The 15,316-nt window shown below is 37.2% G+C and overlaps 2 protein-coding genes across 4 annotated transcripts in view; one reads left to right on the forward strand and one right to left on the reverse strand.

The window, feature by feature from the left end:
* Positions 1 to 11,692, forward strand: LOC577150 (inversin-A). Of its 3 annotated transcripts, none has more exons than XM_011665950.2 (8): positions 1 to 420; positions 3,063 to 3,230; positions 5,254 to 5,358; positions 6,181 to 6,279; positions 6,667 to 6,765; positions 7,303 to 7,404; positions 9,058 to 9,138; positions 9,561 to 11,692. In XM_011665950.2, exons 2-8 carry the CDS (start codon positions 3,090 to 3,092, stop codon positions 10,791 to 10,793), a joined length of 1,860 nt encoding a protein of 619 aa, XP_011664252.1. In that variant the 5' UTR covers positions 1 to 420; positions 3,063 to 3,089; the 3' UTR covers positions 10,794 to 11,692. The 3 variants fall into 3 exon arrangements, with proteins under 3 accessions (XP_011664252.1, XP_799947.3, XP_011664251.1); XM_794854.5 differs by lacking the exon at positions 1 to 420 and adding an exon at positions 510 to 879; XM_011665949.2 differs by lacking the exon at positions 1 to 420 and adding an exon at positions 2,133 to 2,619.
* Positions 11,433 to 15,316, reverse strand: part of LOC574971 (transcription initiation factor TFIID subunit 5) — a 16,979-nt gene continuing 13,095 nt past the window's right edge. Inside the window, exons 15-17 of the mRNA XM_030974142.1 lie at positions 14,737 to 14,914; positions 13,256 to 13,349; positions 11,433 to 12,672 (exon numbers count right to left, since the gene is read on the reverse strand). Of these exons, the coding sequence (XP_030830002.1) occupies positions 12,558 to 12,672; positions 13,256 to 13,349; positions 14,737 to 14,914 (387 nt within the window). The 3' untranslated portion in view covers positions 11,433 to 12,557. The remainder of the gene's footprint in view (positions 12,673 to 13,255; positions 13,350 to 14,736; positions 14,915 to 15,316) is intronic.

The raw sequence follows: 15,316 nt of genomic DNA on the forward strand, positions 1-15,316 counted from the left end.
TGAGCATGATTGTGCTGAACTCTGCGCTACAATGGAAACAAGGCGAAGTTAATTCGAACCTGGTATCAAGTTTATCGATTTTCGTCTCCTCATTGATATTAAGAAATATTTATCCTAGAAAAACAGACTGTGTAAAGTGTCTATTTATAGACCACCTGGTCGTATATTATTATGCCATAGAATAGTTAAAATACCCACCGCATGCAACCATCGCAGCTCCGTGAATAAAATGATATTTAGTAGAGAGTCATGATTTGTTCTTTGAAAAGCAAAATAAGCCGGAATAGTGGACAATACCGGTCAAGGATGCGAGCTACGACTAGTAAAAGGATTGACTAGCACAACCCCAGGAACAAAAGGCACAGTTTCCAACGAGTCATCATTTGTATAGATCCTGGTCTTATACAACGCCACTTCCAGGTAAGTACCCCCAATCTGATCGCCTTTTCATACTAAAGGTGTGATGAGATACGGAGCTACATGTATTAGATTTAAGACCTTATTTGAAGTTGGTGGTATACTCAACGTATGATGGGTTCACCTTGAATTGCGAGAAGGCAATTTTTCATAGGAGAATGATGGAGATGTATGCGATTGTGGAGTAACTCTTTCGTCATTAAAATTATGTGAACAAATCTGCGATCGACGATATATGGCAATGATACTGCGATGACTTTTCGTTTCATAATTCAAAAGTGCATTCTACGGTATAGCTATAAGATTTGAAACTGACACCGTGATAGAATCCGATGTACGTTTTTCCTGATGTGGAAGTGATATCAATCGGTATGCTCATCCACAACTGTTAATTGTTGTTGAAGTTTTGATGGCAACATTACTTCTGAGGAGCGGCATGTTATTCACCGGCACCTGCAAAAAGTGAGTATATAAAACCAATATTAATATATAGTTCATAAATTGTGTGTTTTTGGCATAATGCATCTTAAAAACTTGGAAATTCATTCACGCTCAGATCTGAGATGACAGTATCCTTCAGGCTTCTTCATCTGAATAGCAATTGTCGACAATACAACAATCCCATAGAAAGTTTTCTTAATTGGAGATGTCAGAAATGTTTATTCACCATTTACCATTACCATTTGCTATGGAACTTGTCGAAGAAGAAATCCAACCTGTATTACTATACCTCTTCTGACAGACATTCAAGATTTAGAGCAATTTTTAAAGTGTAATCCATATGATATAATGTCACTTTCTAAAACTTGGATTGATAAAGATGTTACAGTCGTGTACCATGCTTTCTTTCGATGGTTTTAAGTTTGAAAGGAAAGATCGCAATCAAAATTTCATTTTGTATTCCTCGTACAAAACGACAAAATTATGTTTCATCCGGCCGTCTTATGATTATTACATTTCATAACTTTAGTTTTAGTGAAATAGACAGACAGAACGTGATAATATCTCTCAGATATCTTCATTACATTTGCTTATCTCCAATTGCTTGTCGTCATTTTTAAAATTAACTGTTGTCATTATTGTTATTTTATTGTTTTGTCATTGAATCCGTCAAAAACCAAATTAGTGGTATGCCGCCATCTGTTGTCACCAAAGACTGGGGAGGCGCGACATTATATACCTGTTGGTATAAATAAATGCCGACTTACATATTTTTTTCGGGAAGGGGGTAGGGCTTGCTTGTTTAAAATTCTTGGGCTAAGTTGTTCGAAACAAAACCCTGACAGCCCTGTCTTCATAGGAAATGATCTAGTGACGTACCACGGATTTATTTATCTATTTATTTATTATAGTTTTATTTCAAAGGTAAAACTGTATACATGGCATATACAATAATGCAACTCAAATTGATATAGATAAGAGAAAGGAAAACAAAAAAGTTTAAACATAGGTAACATAAAAACACACATTAACAATTATAAGGAAATAAGGATCTAACCGGGTCGCGCCATCTTTGCTTGTACAGGTGTATGTTTATTTTTGTACAGGGCCCCATTCTCACAAGCTTTGCTTTTCTTGGGGTCCTTCCGATTTTGCTGTTAATTTGTTATGTATTTTATATTAAATTTTAATGTAAAATAAATGAAATGAATTGAAGTGAAATACTATATTTTCTACAATATTAGTCAACTATTAGAGTTGCTGTTGTTTACCCGCCTCAAAAAATCTTGTACATTATCTAAGCTCCTCATACCCTTTTCCAGATATTCACGAAATATATCTCATTTACACTTGCCAACTATAGCATGAGATGATTTTGGTTTGAATGGAACTGCTTGTCCAATATAGTTTGGCTCCGGCTCCGCCCCCGATCTCGAACAGGGCACGCGTACTTGGTTACAAAGCCTGTAGTTAGTATAGTATAGCTTTGTTTTATCGCGGTTAAAGTCCGTGATCAGTTTATTCAGAGCAGCCTACTGGACTCACATTCGCTATACCACTCAACAATAATTGCAATCTTTATTGCTGCTGAGCTTATTTTAACAGTGGTGATCAGGTCCACTTATTCAACAAAGATTGTGATTGTGATGGATGTCCAGTGTCTTTAGACCTCTGTGTTAATATTTATTCTTTATACTGCATGCGATGAGAACACAATCTCTCGGAATTTAAGATATCTTTTGCATGGTATCTTTCATCTTGGTGAGTTTTAGTAATAAATTATTCATAGGAATCTATAAATTAAGTTGAACTTATTCATGTTAATTTCATTGAATTATATAGCGGCAATTAAATACCTTCAAGGTGAGTATTGCTGAACTGAATGAATCTTTGGTTGTTTGCCCTGAAGAAGGGGCAAGAAGACAATTATAACTAATTTTTTTGGGGGCGGGGGGGGGGTCAATTTAAAGTTTTTGATACTAAAGTCTTTATTTTGAAATAGTTTCATACATATAGTCGAATAACAGTTAAACTTCGAAACATGTTTCGAATATTATTGTACATCCATCGTCTTTGCGTCCATTCTCGCTATTCTGCCACGGGCTTGCGCCGATTAGGGTCTCAGATCATAAAACTCTAGCTCCGGGTTATACCCCTCCCTCAGACATTTATTACTCAATCTACCTGATACCCATTCGTGACAGACTACTCACTGACGTTCGATCACGACGATGACGTCGTCTGGGGAAGACCTGCCATCGGAGGAAATGGATGACGATCTACCACCTCTCCTTCAGGCTGCCAGGAATGCCGACGTCGCAGCTTTCAAGAAGATGCTCGAAGACGGGGACGATGTCCTGCAAAAAGATGAGGTAATTAACTACCATATTTAGAGTGTGATAAAATACTTTATCAGAAAGTGTGACGGATAAATAAGACAAAGTGAAAAGTGAAGTTTATTATTTCTCCAGTGCCAGCTCTTTTGCATTCGATTTCTTATTCATATAATTTTATCAATTTTGTCTCCGTATTTCTCCATCTGTCTCTTACTTTTATACTTTTCTCTTTATCTCTCGATCTCCGCCTCTCATAAACCCTCTCCCTCAATTTCAATCTGCTCTGTTTAGCTGTCCCTTTTCGCCCTAAATCGTAGAGCATTAGTTATGTTCTTGGCCTCGTACTTCTCATTAACATTTAATTCGAGGTATATAGTTGTCAACTTCATTAACGCAAGCTATATGCCCTATTATGTGTACGGCATTCTTGACTTTAATATAAAGTTTCAGTTTAAATCTAGAGGGACAATGTAGGATTTGAAATATACTGCGTTCCTTATTTCATCCACTTAACTTTCACTGATTATGCATAATTGAAATCCAGATGAAGTATCATGTCGACTTAGTTTAATAGTTTCTGCCATCTAAAACAAAGTATAACATGAAACCTCTGGTAATCTAATGATGCAGAAACTCAGTGAGTAATCGAAGCTAACAATGTCGTGTTTGTCTGACGGTTAACGAGTCGGGTTAATAACATGGATTCGGTTGCCGGGAGTCGTTTGGGTTTAATCATGCACAATCCATAGCAAAACTCTAAAAACTAATTAAATCCTGGAAGGACATAATGGTTCCTTAATTAAAGAATCCGACAATACCATGAAGATGATGCACTGACTATAACATGTTGTGAGCCCCACCCCCGATAGTAAATCGGTCTATTGGATAAAAAAATTGTTGAATGTTGTCGCGGGGTAGCATCCGTTTTTTTTTAAGTGTTTCATTTTGTTATTCACTTTTTGATTTCAAATGTAGCCTAATGTCTTCATTTTTTCTGGTTTGCATCTGGTCACATTTGGTCCGGACTTTGCTCACGATGCCTTGCTACCAAAGATGACCATATCTTGTGTATAATGATGTAAACGTGTAAAGTTGTTAGATGTAAATAGCGTTCTTACAGTTAATAATTCATCGGAAACATTAATAATTAAATCCATGCCTTTTAATGAATTAAATTTTGTCTCATATCTAGGTTTTTACAACATATAAGAATCATTGTTTTTGTGTGTCTTATTTTATTGCTGATTGCTATAAAAAAAAACTGAAGAAAAGGTTATCTGTTACTGTTAGTATCAAGGTGATTGGGTCAACTACCCCGATATACATTAATGCTTCTATCGATCATCGACCCCTGGTCCTTATCAAACAAATAAAGTTACATGACCAAGGACATTGTATGGTAATCAGAATCAAAACAGATCTACTTATATCGGTTTGTTTGTCCATGTTGTTACATTAGTGATTGAGTCACATTGGATGATATAAATAATCCGTCGGTCAACTTAAGTAGATGAATGAAATTTACAGTGTATCAAAAAATGTGAATGTAAACAAAATAAAGGTTTCGTAACAATCAAGAATGAAATTATTCAAAGAATAAAATACCATGAATTCATTTGAATAGCGCTCTACAAGTATAAAACGGTTTTTATAGACTTTTAGTTCAAACAAATTAGCGCAATAGCAAAAGATGTTAATGATCATCATTAAAAAGAAGGCTTTTGGGAGTATTTTAAAATCTTTAAAAAAGTTTCTTGAAAAAAAATTAATATTAGATTAATCGATTGTTTGTCAGTATATTCAGAAAGAGAGTTATGTCTATCCTGTATGAAACTTATTCGTAAATTTTCTTACTTTCTTGGTGAACAGACTCGAAATGTTCGAAAAGTGTTAACTGTCTTTATGACTTTATGACAGAATCAGAGTAGGCTTACATCCAGAATGTTCGATTATGATTTATTTTCTCTACATTAATCAGGTGTTCATCTTTGATGTAGAGATGTAGATTTTCCTCTAAAGTTTCAATTTCAATTTTTTTCCCTCCTTAATTGGCTTGTAGGACGATCGGACGGTATTACATTGGGCCGCGCAGAGCGGATGTGTACCTATTATCATGGCTGGAGTTACCCGAGGACTTATTTGGCATGTCAATGCTAGGAGCAAGGTATTAAGGGTGGCCGTGATGAGGTGTTGACGATGGTGATGATGATGATGATGGTGATGATGATGATGATGGTGGTGATGATGATGATGATGATGGTGATGATGGTGATGAAGGTGATGGTGGTGATGGTGATGATGATGATGATGATGGTGATGATGATGATGATGATGGTGGTGATGATGATGATGGTGATGATGGTGATGATGATGATGAGGATGATGATGATGATGGTGATGATGATAATTGTGATGGTGGTGATGATGATGATGGTGATGATGGTGATGATGATGATGATGATGATGATGATGATGGTGATGATGATGATAATTGTGATGACGGTGATGATGACGATGATGATGGTGATGATGATGACGATGATGGTGATGATGATGACGATGATGGTGATAATGATGATGATGATAACTTTCATCATGTATAATGCTATATTTCAGTTAAAACAATTAATTAAAGAAACTATTTGCTAATATGTGTATTGTATATCTTTTTTTTTTACTTTCATTTGTTGTCACTTCATTTCAAATTCCGTCTCAGTCTTTCTATCCATTATTACATAATATTTTCCTTGTGGATTTTCATAAAGAAAAAAATATGAGGTAAACACTTTTCATTCATGAAGTTTGTTTGTCGAATTCTTTAAAAACTTACAAAAGGTAAATTTGGACCCAATGAAATCATACAATATAATATTTAAAGGCGAATATAGTAGTTAAAATGGGGGGCATGGCAAAGTGATCACTGAAACTGAGGTTTAATTAGATTCAATCAATAAATTATATATATATCTTTTATTGCTCTTTGAAGCGTGGTCTGAGTCCCCTTCACGAGGCTTGTCTAGCTGGCTATGTACGTACTGTTCATCTACTGATATCTATAGGAGCAAACATGGAAGCAGAAACTGAGGTATGAGGACTTTTACTATAATAATAACTTTCTGAAAACAAAATTATTATCATTTTCTTCATTCGGCCTTTCAGTATATGTAGTTGTTGTAAATGTGCATTTATTAAATTATGAGGTTGTCCAAAATTTCTCAAAAAGCACAGTCATCATTCGCTTCACGTCTCGATACATGTAATTGTGAGAGGTTTGTTCCTTTTCTTTGTATAACGGGAACTGTTAATAGGAACTGATTCAGACATCAACACTTGTTTATGGATTTGAATTTAGTTAATAAACGACTGACGGGCCTATGCAAAGCACTATTACTACTGGTAATTGATATGATGACTTTCAATTCTTAAAGTGGATCTCCTAATACATGTAAAAATGTTCCTTTTTTTTCTTTAGGAGGGGTATACTCCGTTACTCTGTGCCGCTGGTAACGGTCATAATGATATCACACGAATCCTTGTTGGAGGTGGCTGTGACCCCAACAAAAACTTACCGGTAGGTTAATGACGATGATGGTGGCGGTGATGGTAGTGGAGGTGGTGGTGATGGTGGTGGCGTTGATGGTAGTGGTGGTAATGGTTGTGATGGCGGTGTGACGATGATACCAGTAATGATCGTAGTGGGTAAATGCGGTATTGATGGTGACATTGGTGGTAATAGTTAATTGTGATGATGAAGATGTTGGGGATGATGATGCAAATGGCGGTATAGTGGTGATGGTGGTGGTGGTGATAACCGGTTCGTCCTTGTCGGAGGTAGATCTGCCCCCTCCCCCTCCTACCTCAACCAAATCATACCTACATGTAGATGTTAATGAAGATCGTGTGTTAAGTGTTGGTAGCCGGTGTTCATGGGGATAGAAGTCCTGGTAGTTGTGGTGGTGGGTTGATGATTTTGGCGGTAGCGGGTCTTTTTTCATTGAGCTAAAATTGATTTACTGTTAAAAACGGACATTGGGCATATCATGAATCAATCTACTTATACTTTGAATCACATGTTTAAATCGTATTTATTTCACCTTCTCTATCGTAGGTGATAGGTGTAAACGCCCTTCATATAGCCGCCTGGACGGATCAGCCAGATGTTTTAGCTGATCTACTCGCCATGGGAGGGGATATCAACAAGAAAAGCTTGGTAAGTCATTCAGGATATAGATAAGGAGATCGAAGGAATACGTGTTAGAGAAGTCGGACAAATCCAGCTAGGAAGATATTATTTATCTTTGAGAATACGGGCCATTAGATATTAATTTGTATTCCAAAAGTTTGTTAATTAATGTCTCTTTTCAGTATTTGCCTACAACAGTTGCGCATCTAATTTAGGATCCTGAAAATTCAACCAAAGAATCGACACACAGAAACAAGCAAACAAACGAACAAACAACCAACCAAACAATCAATCAATCAATCAATCAAATAAATCACATAAAGGCGTAATATAACGCAGTTTTATACCAAAAAATACGAGAATGTAAAACATTACCATAAGCGTATGCACTGTAAAGAGTGAAAAGTAGCAACGAACGTTTTAGCTATTCTATGCCTAATTCGACTGATATAGTGTGGGAGTGTATTTATTTTGTTTCTTCAGAATAAATAACACGCATTACATATTTTTCGCCAGCATTATCAAATTCAAAACACATTGGACAAGTACAAATGACAAATTCTCTTCTGTCAATACTCGATTAGGGTTGTAATTAGAAGCGGTCAATGAGATTAAACAGACGTTTATCATACATTGATAACTTAAAGATCACTGTTATTTTTATTTTCCCGCTAGGAGAATAAAAATATTTGAGTCATAAAACCGTACCATCTCTGATCCATTAAGTCTGATCTTTCACCTCTATCAAAAGATTAAACACCGTTGTATCTTCTTTTTATTTGCTTTGGTCTTGTAATCAGGTCCGACTTTTGCCCGTATTGCAACAGAAAGTAAACATCACACACAAATTGCGCTCAATATCGAGCTTTGCTTACAAGAAATATCGTCGACCAACCGTAGATCGTATAATAAAAAGTATTATGCAACCTCTTGATATCCTATAACATTTGTAGAAAGAACATGCTAGTTTATGTTGATATTTTCTAAATATTCTTACATCATTGTTTTGGATAACTAGTTTATGCTACAGTCATTTTGTTAGTTAGAAATAACCTATAATCACATTTAAATTAACTTTTGTTACTTTTACTCACAAAATGGAACGTGTGTCGGGTTGGACTATTGCCATTAGCGATAAGCCACAGTAATATACTTTTATTTTCCATTGTCAATAACAAAACCATTCCGTTTGAGACAATGATACTAAAAGTTTCTGGCTAATCTTACCATATACAGTAGGCTTGCGGATGCACCATGTGTTATGTTATAATAGTTATTTAATGCTACGTCACTACATGAAGCCTGTATTTCTTCTGGTGAATTGATTAAAGGTCCGCGCTACCTTCCCATTACTGAATTCGTCTGATATATTGGGTCATTAAAGATCATGTAAACACAAATAAGGACCCTCCGATTCGACAGTTAATTTGGTTGACATTCAGATAACAGATGGTGATATAGGGAAGATTAAGTCAGCGTTCTAACGGAATGTTTTTCAGAATGGTATTTTATTATGTTGTTTTTAAACCTACAAATTTGGAAATGTATCTTAATTATTTCCCCCTCTCTATCGCACTCTCTCTCACTCTCTCTCTCTCCTTCTCTATTTCTCTCTCTCTCTTTCTCTCTCTCTCTCTCTCTCTCTCTCTCTCTCTTTCTCTGTTATATTCCCACTACCAGACGAGTAAAACAGCCATGGAATTTGCGCGTGAGCAGAACCATACTGACTGCGTTAATGTACTCCAGAAACATGAACAAAAGGTGAGTTTTTGTATTTTATGAAGAAAAAAAAATCAAGGAAATAGATAATGCACCTATTGCTCAAAGAGAACATTATTATCAATATCTTGACCTTATTGAAAGCTATTTTTCGGGGTAGAAGTTGGGGTCATTTTTAGCGTATTTTGATAGTACTTTGTATTTTTTTATTGAATTTCTGCAGGTAAAAATTGTATCGTTATCATCTGGAAAAAAAAAAAATAGACGATAATAAAAACAATATGAACCAGAAAGTGAACAAGAACACTGTGAAGATCATAACATAATGACAAAAGAAATTCCAAACTATAAGCCTCATGAAAGGAAATGTCTTGATTGCAGTACAGTGTACATATATTAGTCGTTTAAAATTAATCGAAGATTAATCCATTAAAAATAATATATATCTCGTTTCTTACATGCAGTCGCAGCAGCATTTCAAACAGCAGCTAAGTGAACAAGAAAGTTACTTCCGAACCAAACTCAACCTCATAGCCGATAAGATCCATAAGTATTACGATGAGCGTCTCAAGCAGGAAATCGAGTACTTTGAACAGCAGTTACAAGAACAACACGACAACGACGTTGAGATCATCTCCAAACTCAAGTCACGCATTGACCACTTGCTCAAAACTGAACTCGATGACGATGACGATGAAGAACAAGATGAAGCAGGCCCGGATGTGGGTGGGAAGATAGAAAGCGAAGTGCATGTAGGCGATGAGAAAAGTTCACTGCATCCGGATAGGATAGCTGGACAGAATTCAAAGATGTCCTTGAGAAGAAGAAGACGAAGTAGCCAGTTTGCTCATCGACCGAGGATGTTTAGCATCACCACTCCTCACAGTCCCGTTGAGCACGAGTCTTCCGATGACGAGCAAGTCCACGGCCCACGACGTCGGTATGATAGACAGATAAGCGTGGATGGACATCGTCAACCGAGGCGACTAGGGAGTGGACGACCGGGCAGTGGGCGGGCGGGAAGCGGGAAAGCTAAATCAATGACCGAGTTAGTGGATGATGTTAGCAAAAAACCGTCCAGTGTAAATTTTGTGAAACACCAGGGAAGTGCGAGAGGGGAGCATGGAGACATTGAAACGAATCACAATTCATCAAATATGTCTCTACCAGGTGTGCCGGCTATACGTCTTCTTCAACCGACCAAGCCGACACATCCGCGATCATCCACGTCACCGCGTACGAGATCCACCACGCCATCGCATGCGATGTCATTTACACCTTCCAACTCATCCCTTTCCCCTTCTCCGCCACCGCCTTCTCCTATAAGCTCCACTCCAAACATGACCATGTGTTCTATGAGCCCCAGCCCTTCAAACTTATCTACCTCAGATTCTGTCTTCCTGGATGGAAACGATAACCATTTGACCGCCTCTCCAAAGCCCAAGTCGAGACGGAGTAGCATCGCCGCTTTTCTGCGACCTCACTTCAAATCAAGCTCAAGCGTCGAGGAGGAAGAGAAGTCACGGCGTAGGAGCGTAGAGACTAAGATGACCAATGCCAAGTCATCAGCGCCACCACCTCGTAAGCCCCGTAAGAAAGGGTTCTCATTGTTCTCAATACCGTTGCCGGGTATTTCCTCGGGAATGATTGAAGAGGATTCGTTAGAAGATGTCGAGATGGGTCAGACAGGATCATAATGAACTAATCAACATCAATTGTGTAACGAGTTTTTTTATTTAATTATATACTTATCGTTATCATTTTATATCTATATTTCATGTGTGATCATCTGCTCATTCTTTCTCTTAATTTTTTTCTTGCCCTTATACTAGTATACGCCTTCCTCGCACATCATTGTATATTTATCTCCAACCAGTCCGTCGCTCTCTTTTTCTTTCTCTCCCTATCCCATCTCCATTTCTCTCTCTCCCTTCCTCTCTCTCTCTCTCTCTCTCTCTCTCTCTCTCTCTCTCTCTCTCTCTCTGTTCTCTCTCTCCCATCCTACCTCTCTCATGATACCTCGTAACTATGTATTCCCCCTCTATTTCTCTTTCTTTGTCGACCTTTCATTTCTACCAATACAAGTACATGTAGATGCAAATAAATAACCATTTCAACATGTTCAAATCTTATTCATCTACTGCCTTGTATAAACAAAAGTTTAAATACATCTGTATTCTGTACTTGTGTCTGGCACTTTTGTACCTCAGGAAAAAGAAAATGCTACGTTAAGTTTAGATCCATCTATTGGTGGAAATCATGTTACCATAGACTCTGATATCACGCTATTATTTTACACCTGGGTAAAACAAAAGATTCAATTGCACAAAATGTGTGAATTTATCAATTTATTACAAAGTTTCTTGGCTATATACACATTATATATAAAATATTTACACCATCACAAGATAAACTGCATATTTCACAGAAACAGAAACAGTCTGATATGGAAAGCAATAAATTACATCTAAATTGCATTGGTTTCTGGTTTCTATTTTTCTTTCGATTCTGTCTTGTTCATGTGTGTGCTGGTGAATGTGTCACATCAAAGGTTGTAGAAATGATTTAATACTATCATATCTGAACACCTACCCTCGAAGAGAACATTAACCTTAGGACTCCCCAAAATTATGCTAAAGCATGGAACAGCCTTGAGCAATGAAACGGTGTATCTATTGGAGATGTTAACAAAATTGTACATACATGTCAGGTGAACTTGAGTTAAGAATGGAATTAATACATGTTGTGCAAATAAAATACTTTGGTTTCTAGGTAAATTTTAAGCACATGATTAAATTTGTCTTCTTGGAACACGCTTCATTTATGATACTGATTTGAAAACATTCTTTCTGAATACAAAATAGTGATGTGGCTGCAAATTTAATAACAATTGACTCTCAGCCCATTCACCAACATGTATGGACAAGAATTGACATTATAGAATGCATTTCTACTGGTGTTACTCTCACTGAGACAAGTATTCTTTCTAACGTAGATGTACTTATGGATGAGAGTAATGGGTGCTACTAACTCCAGTTTGTCTAGGATTATTGGCAGCCAAACCGGATGGGATGAACAGCTGCAAAGCTGGTTGACTGTGACAAGGGTGACTTCATCCAGGACTAACACGTAATATTCTCCTTTGAAAATAATAAGAGTAGATCCATTTTTACTACAATGTCCATAAGATTAGCTGCATTTGAAGGCATCGGGAAGCAGTTGCAGAATGTTTTGAGTTGGTCATCAAATACTTTTTGATTGCCACATGCACAAAAGCTCACTGGAGAATCACACTACTCTTCAATGTTTTCCATGGGAGACATGACCCATCAGCTACATGTAGCTCCTCAAGTGGTGTTCAGAGACACTCCTATCATGTAAACTGGCCAATGCATGGAGGCGAAGGGAACTGGTTTCTCTTCCATTTCGTCAATTACTTGGAGGGCTGGAAGGAGACAATGCTATGCTGTGAACGGACCCGACGCTAGGAGGAGATTCCGACGTGTGAAGTGTAGATTGTAGACAGCAGTGGTCTTGGTAGGGTAAGAACCAAGCAGAACATTTGAAGCACTAGATCTACAGGGAGATCAAAACAAATGAGAATGATTAAGTGCAATGGTCTATTGTCAATACAAGATTTCTGATCTGATAGATTGTATACATCACAACTGATATACTTTATCTTCATACAATTTTCGGAAGTGAGGTGTGCATGTAAAACTAATACACCAGTTTACGGTTGTGTGCGCCATTTTAAACCAAGCCAATGACCTAGAGGTCATGTATTTATGCGTAAATTAAGATTGCGCCCATGCAAATTATGATGACATCCCTGCCTGCATGGGCGCAATCTTAATTTATGCATAAATACCACTGACCTCGGGTCATTGGCTTTGTTTCAGGGCCAATGACCCGAGGTCAACTGTCTGCGCATGCGCACTGATACAACCGTAAACTGGTGTATTATACCATATAAAATCTTTAAATGACCTTTAGGCTAACTGCAAATGGATGACACTACTGGTAATAATGTCCATTAGGCTTCAAATATTATTGTCTTCAAATAACATTCTTTAACCTACAATACGAGGCACATACAAGATATATCTAGTCATAAAACAAACGTTCAAACGATAAAGTAAGTAGTACATGTACTTACGTAACAACTGCAGGGGTTGAACTGAGCTCATCTGGTTCTGTCTCTGTAAAGATCTTCTTAACATCCCAAAGCTTGACGCAATTATCAAGACCACCTACATAAAATCCAAAAAAATTAAACATCAAGGTAATAATAACAAGTTTATTAAATAAAGACATATGGTCAATCGCTTACTTATAGACATACTCTATTAAGAGCACTAACATATGATATAAACATTCAAGAAATAGGTACATGCAGCAGTATTCAATAGTAACAAAGTGGTAAAGCAGGGCTCCCACTTAGCCGAGTTGGAGCCTCGAGTTGTGGCGAGCTGGCGCGATCTTATGGCAAGCTGTTTTATCATTAAAACATATTTCTTGATATCAAAAAATAATTTTACGTTGTAAAGCAATGGTAATTCTTGATATCAAGAATTTGATTTAGTAATATCAAGAAATCGATTTCGTGATATCAATAATATGTTTTAATGATAAAACGGCTAGCCATAAGATCGCGCCAGCTCGTCACAACTTTAAATGGCATTAAGGAATGGAATAATTTGAGTAATGATATTAAGGAAAGTACAACTCTATCTCGATTTAAAGTACGATGTACACAGTTATTATTTAATGATTTATGTAAACAAGTTTGAGCAGAGGAGGATATTTTGAATGTATGTGTGTATGTATATGTGTGAGCGTGCTTGTGTGTTTGTATCATGTTATTTTAAAGTTTATAAACTGTATAATCATGTGTAGTTTGTTTTTTCTTTTTAAGGCCCCACCACAAGCAATTTGCTTCTAAGGGTGTCCTTTACCGTATTATGTTTACTATGTTACTCATTTGTATGTACATGTTTCATTTTATGGTTAAATAAACTTTACTATTGTATTAACTCGAGGCTCCAACTCGGCTAAGTGGGAGCCCTGCTTTAGACTGGCACATTAATAGAAAAATACCTAAATCACAGATATGAAAATGCAAGTATGAAATATCTCCCAAGTTTCCTTTGAAGTTAGTGCATCTAAAAATGCGACTATCTTAATGATTCAGTCATCTGATGCTTCTTTCAAGGCTTTTCCAATAAAGTTACTTGCTTTTAACTGGCACTGGCATATTTTACCGTACATTTATAAATGCTTTGTCCACACGCCATTTCTGCACTTCATGGCACTCCATGCAGTTACTCGCCTCACCTACCATCTCAGTATAGCTTCCTGAGTGAGCTGCCAAATGGATTACTCCATCAAGTATCAAGTTAAGTTTAGGGGGTAAGGAATAGATATACCCTGTCGTGCTTGGTCCAGGGTTGATGTTCACAATTCAATTAATGTAGGAAATTGATGATGGAGCATTTGTTGCTGAAGCACATGTCATAGAACACAATAGCAAGGTCCCTCAGATATGATTATAAGCAGGTCATGGGCATGAAATCATGTCTGTACACCCAGTTTACAATGCTTGATTAACAAAATATGCAAAGACCAGTTTCAGCTTACCCGAGGCGAGAACGTTGCCATCCTGACAGAAGCTAAGTGAGTAGATAGGTTCTGTATGATCGTTGAGTTCTCTGATGAGGTTACCATGGCGTAGTTCCCATAGTAACACCCTCTTGTCTTCTCCTGTTGATGCCATGTAGTGGCCGTTGGGTGAGAAGATGATATTACGGATTGGTCCCTGGAGGTAAATAGGAATAAACATATGTATTGGATTCATTTCATAACATGGTAATATCAATTTACACAGAAGGTGTCAATTACAGTCAAGCCTGCTGTAGTGACCATTTGTCTACAAAAAACACTTTTTTTTGTTTCCCTTGAAAATGGTTTCTCATTGAAACATGTACTAAAGGAACCTGTCTACAAAGACCACTATTTGTTTTTCCATTGGGTGGTCGCTATAGACAGGTTTGACTGTACCATCAATTTCGTCTATGTATCATGCCTCAACAGCCCTCAAACATTTGCAGGCGCGTAGCCACGGGGGGGCACGGGGGGGCACGTGCCCCCCCAAAATTTCCAAGATCGATTGAACTTTTTTTATTATGAAAACAAAAGCCTTATACTATTTACTTCACAC

This window comes from Strongylocentrotus purpuratus, unplaced genomic scaffold, assembly GCF_000002235.5.
Source record: "Strongylocentrotus purpuratus isolate Spur 01 unplaced genomic scaffold, Spur_5.0 spur5_scaffold_7, whole genome shotgun sequence".
NCBI classification, from domain to species: domain Eukaryota; kingdom Metazoa; phylum Echinodermata; class Echinoidea; order Camarodonta; family Strongylocentrotidae; genus Strongylocentrotus; species Strongylocentrotus purpuratus.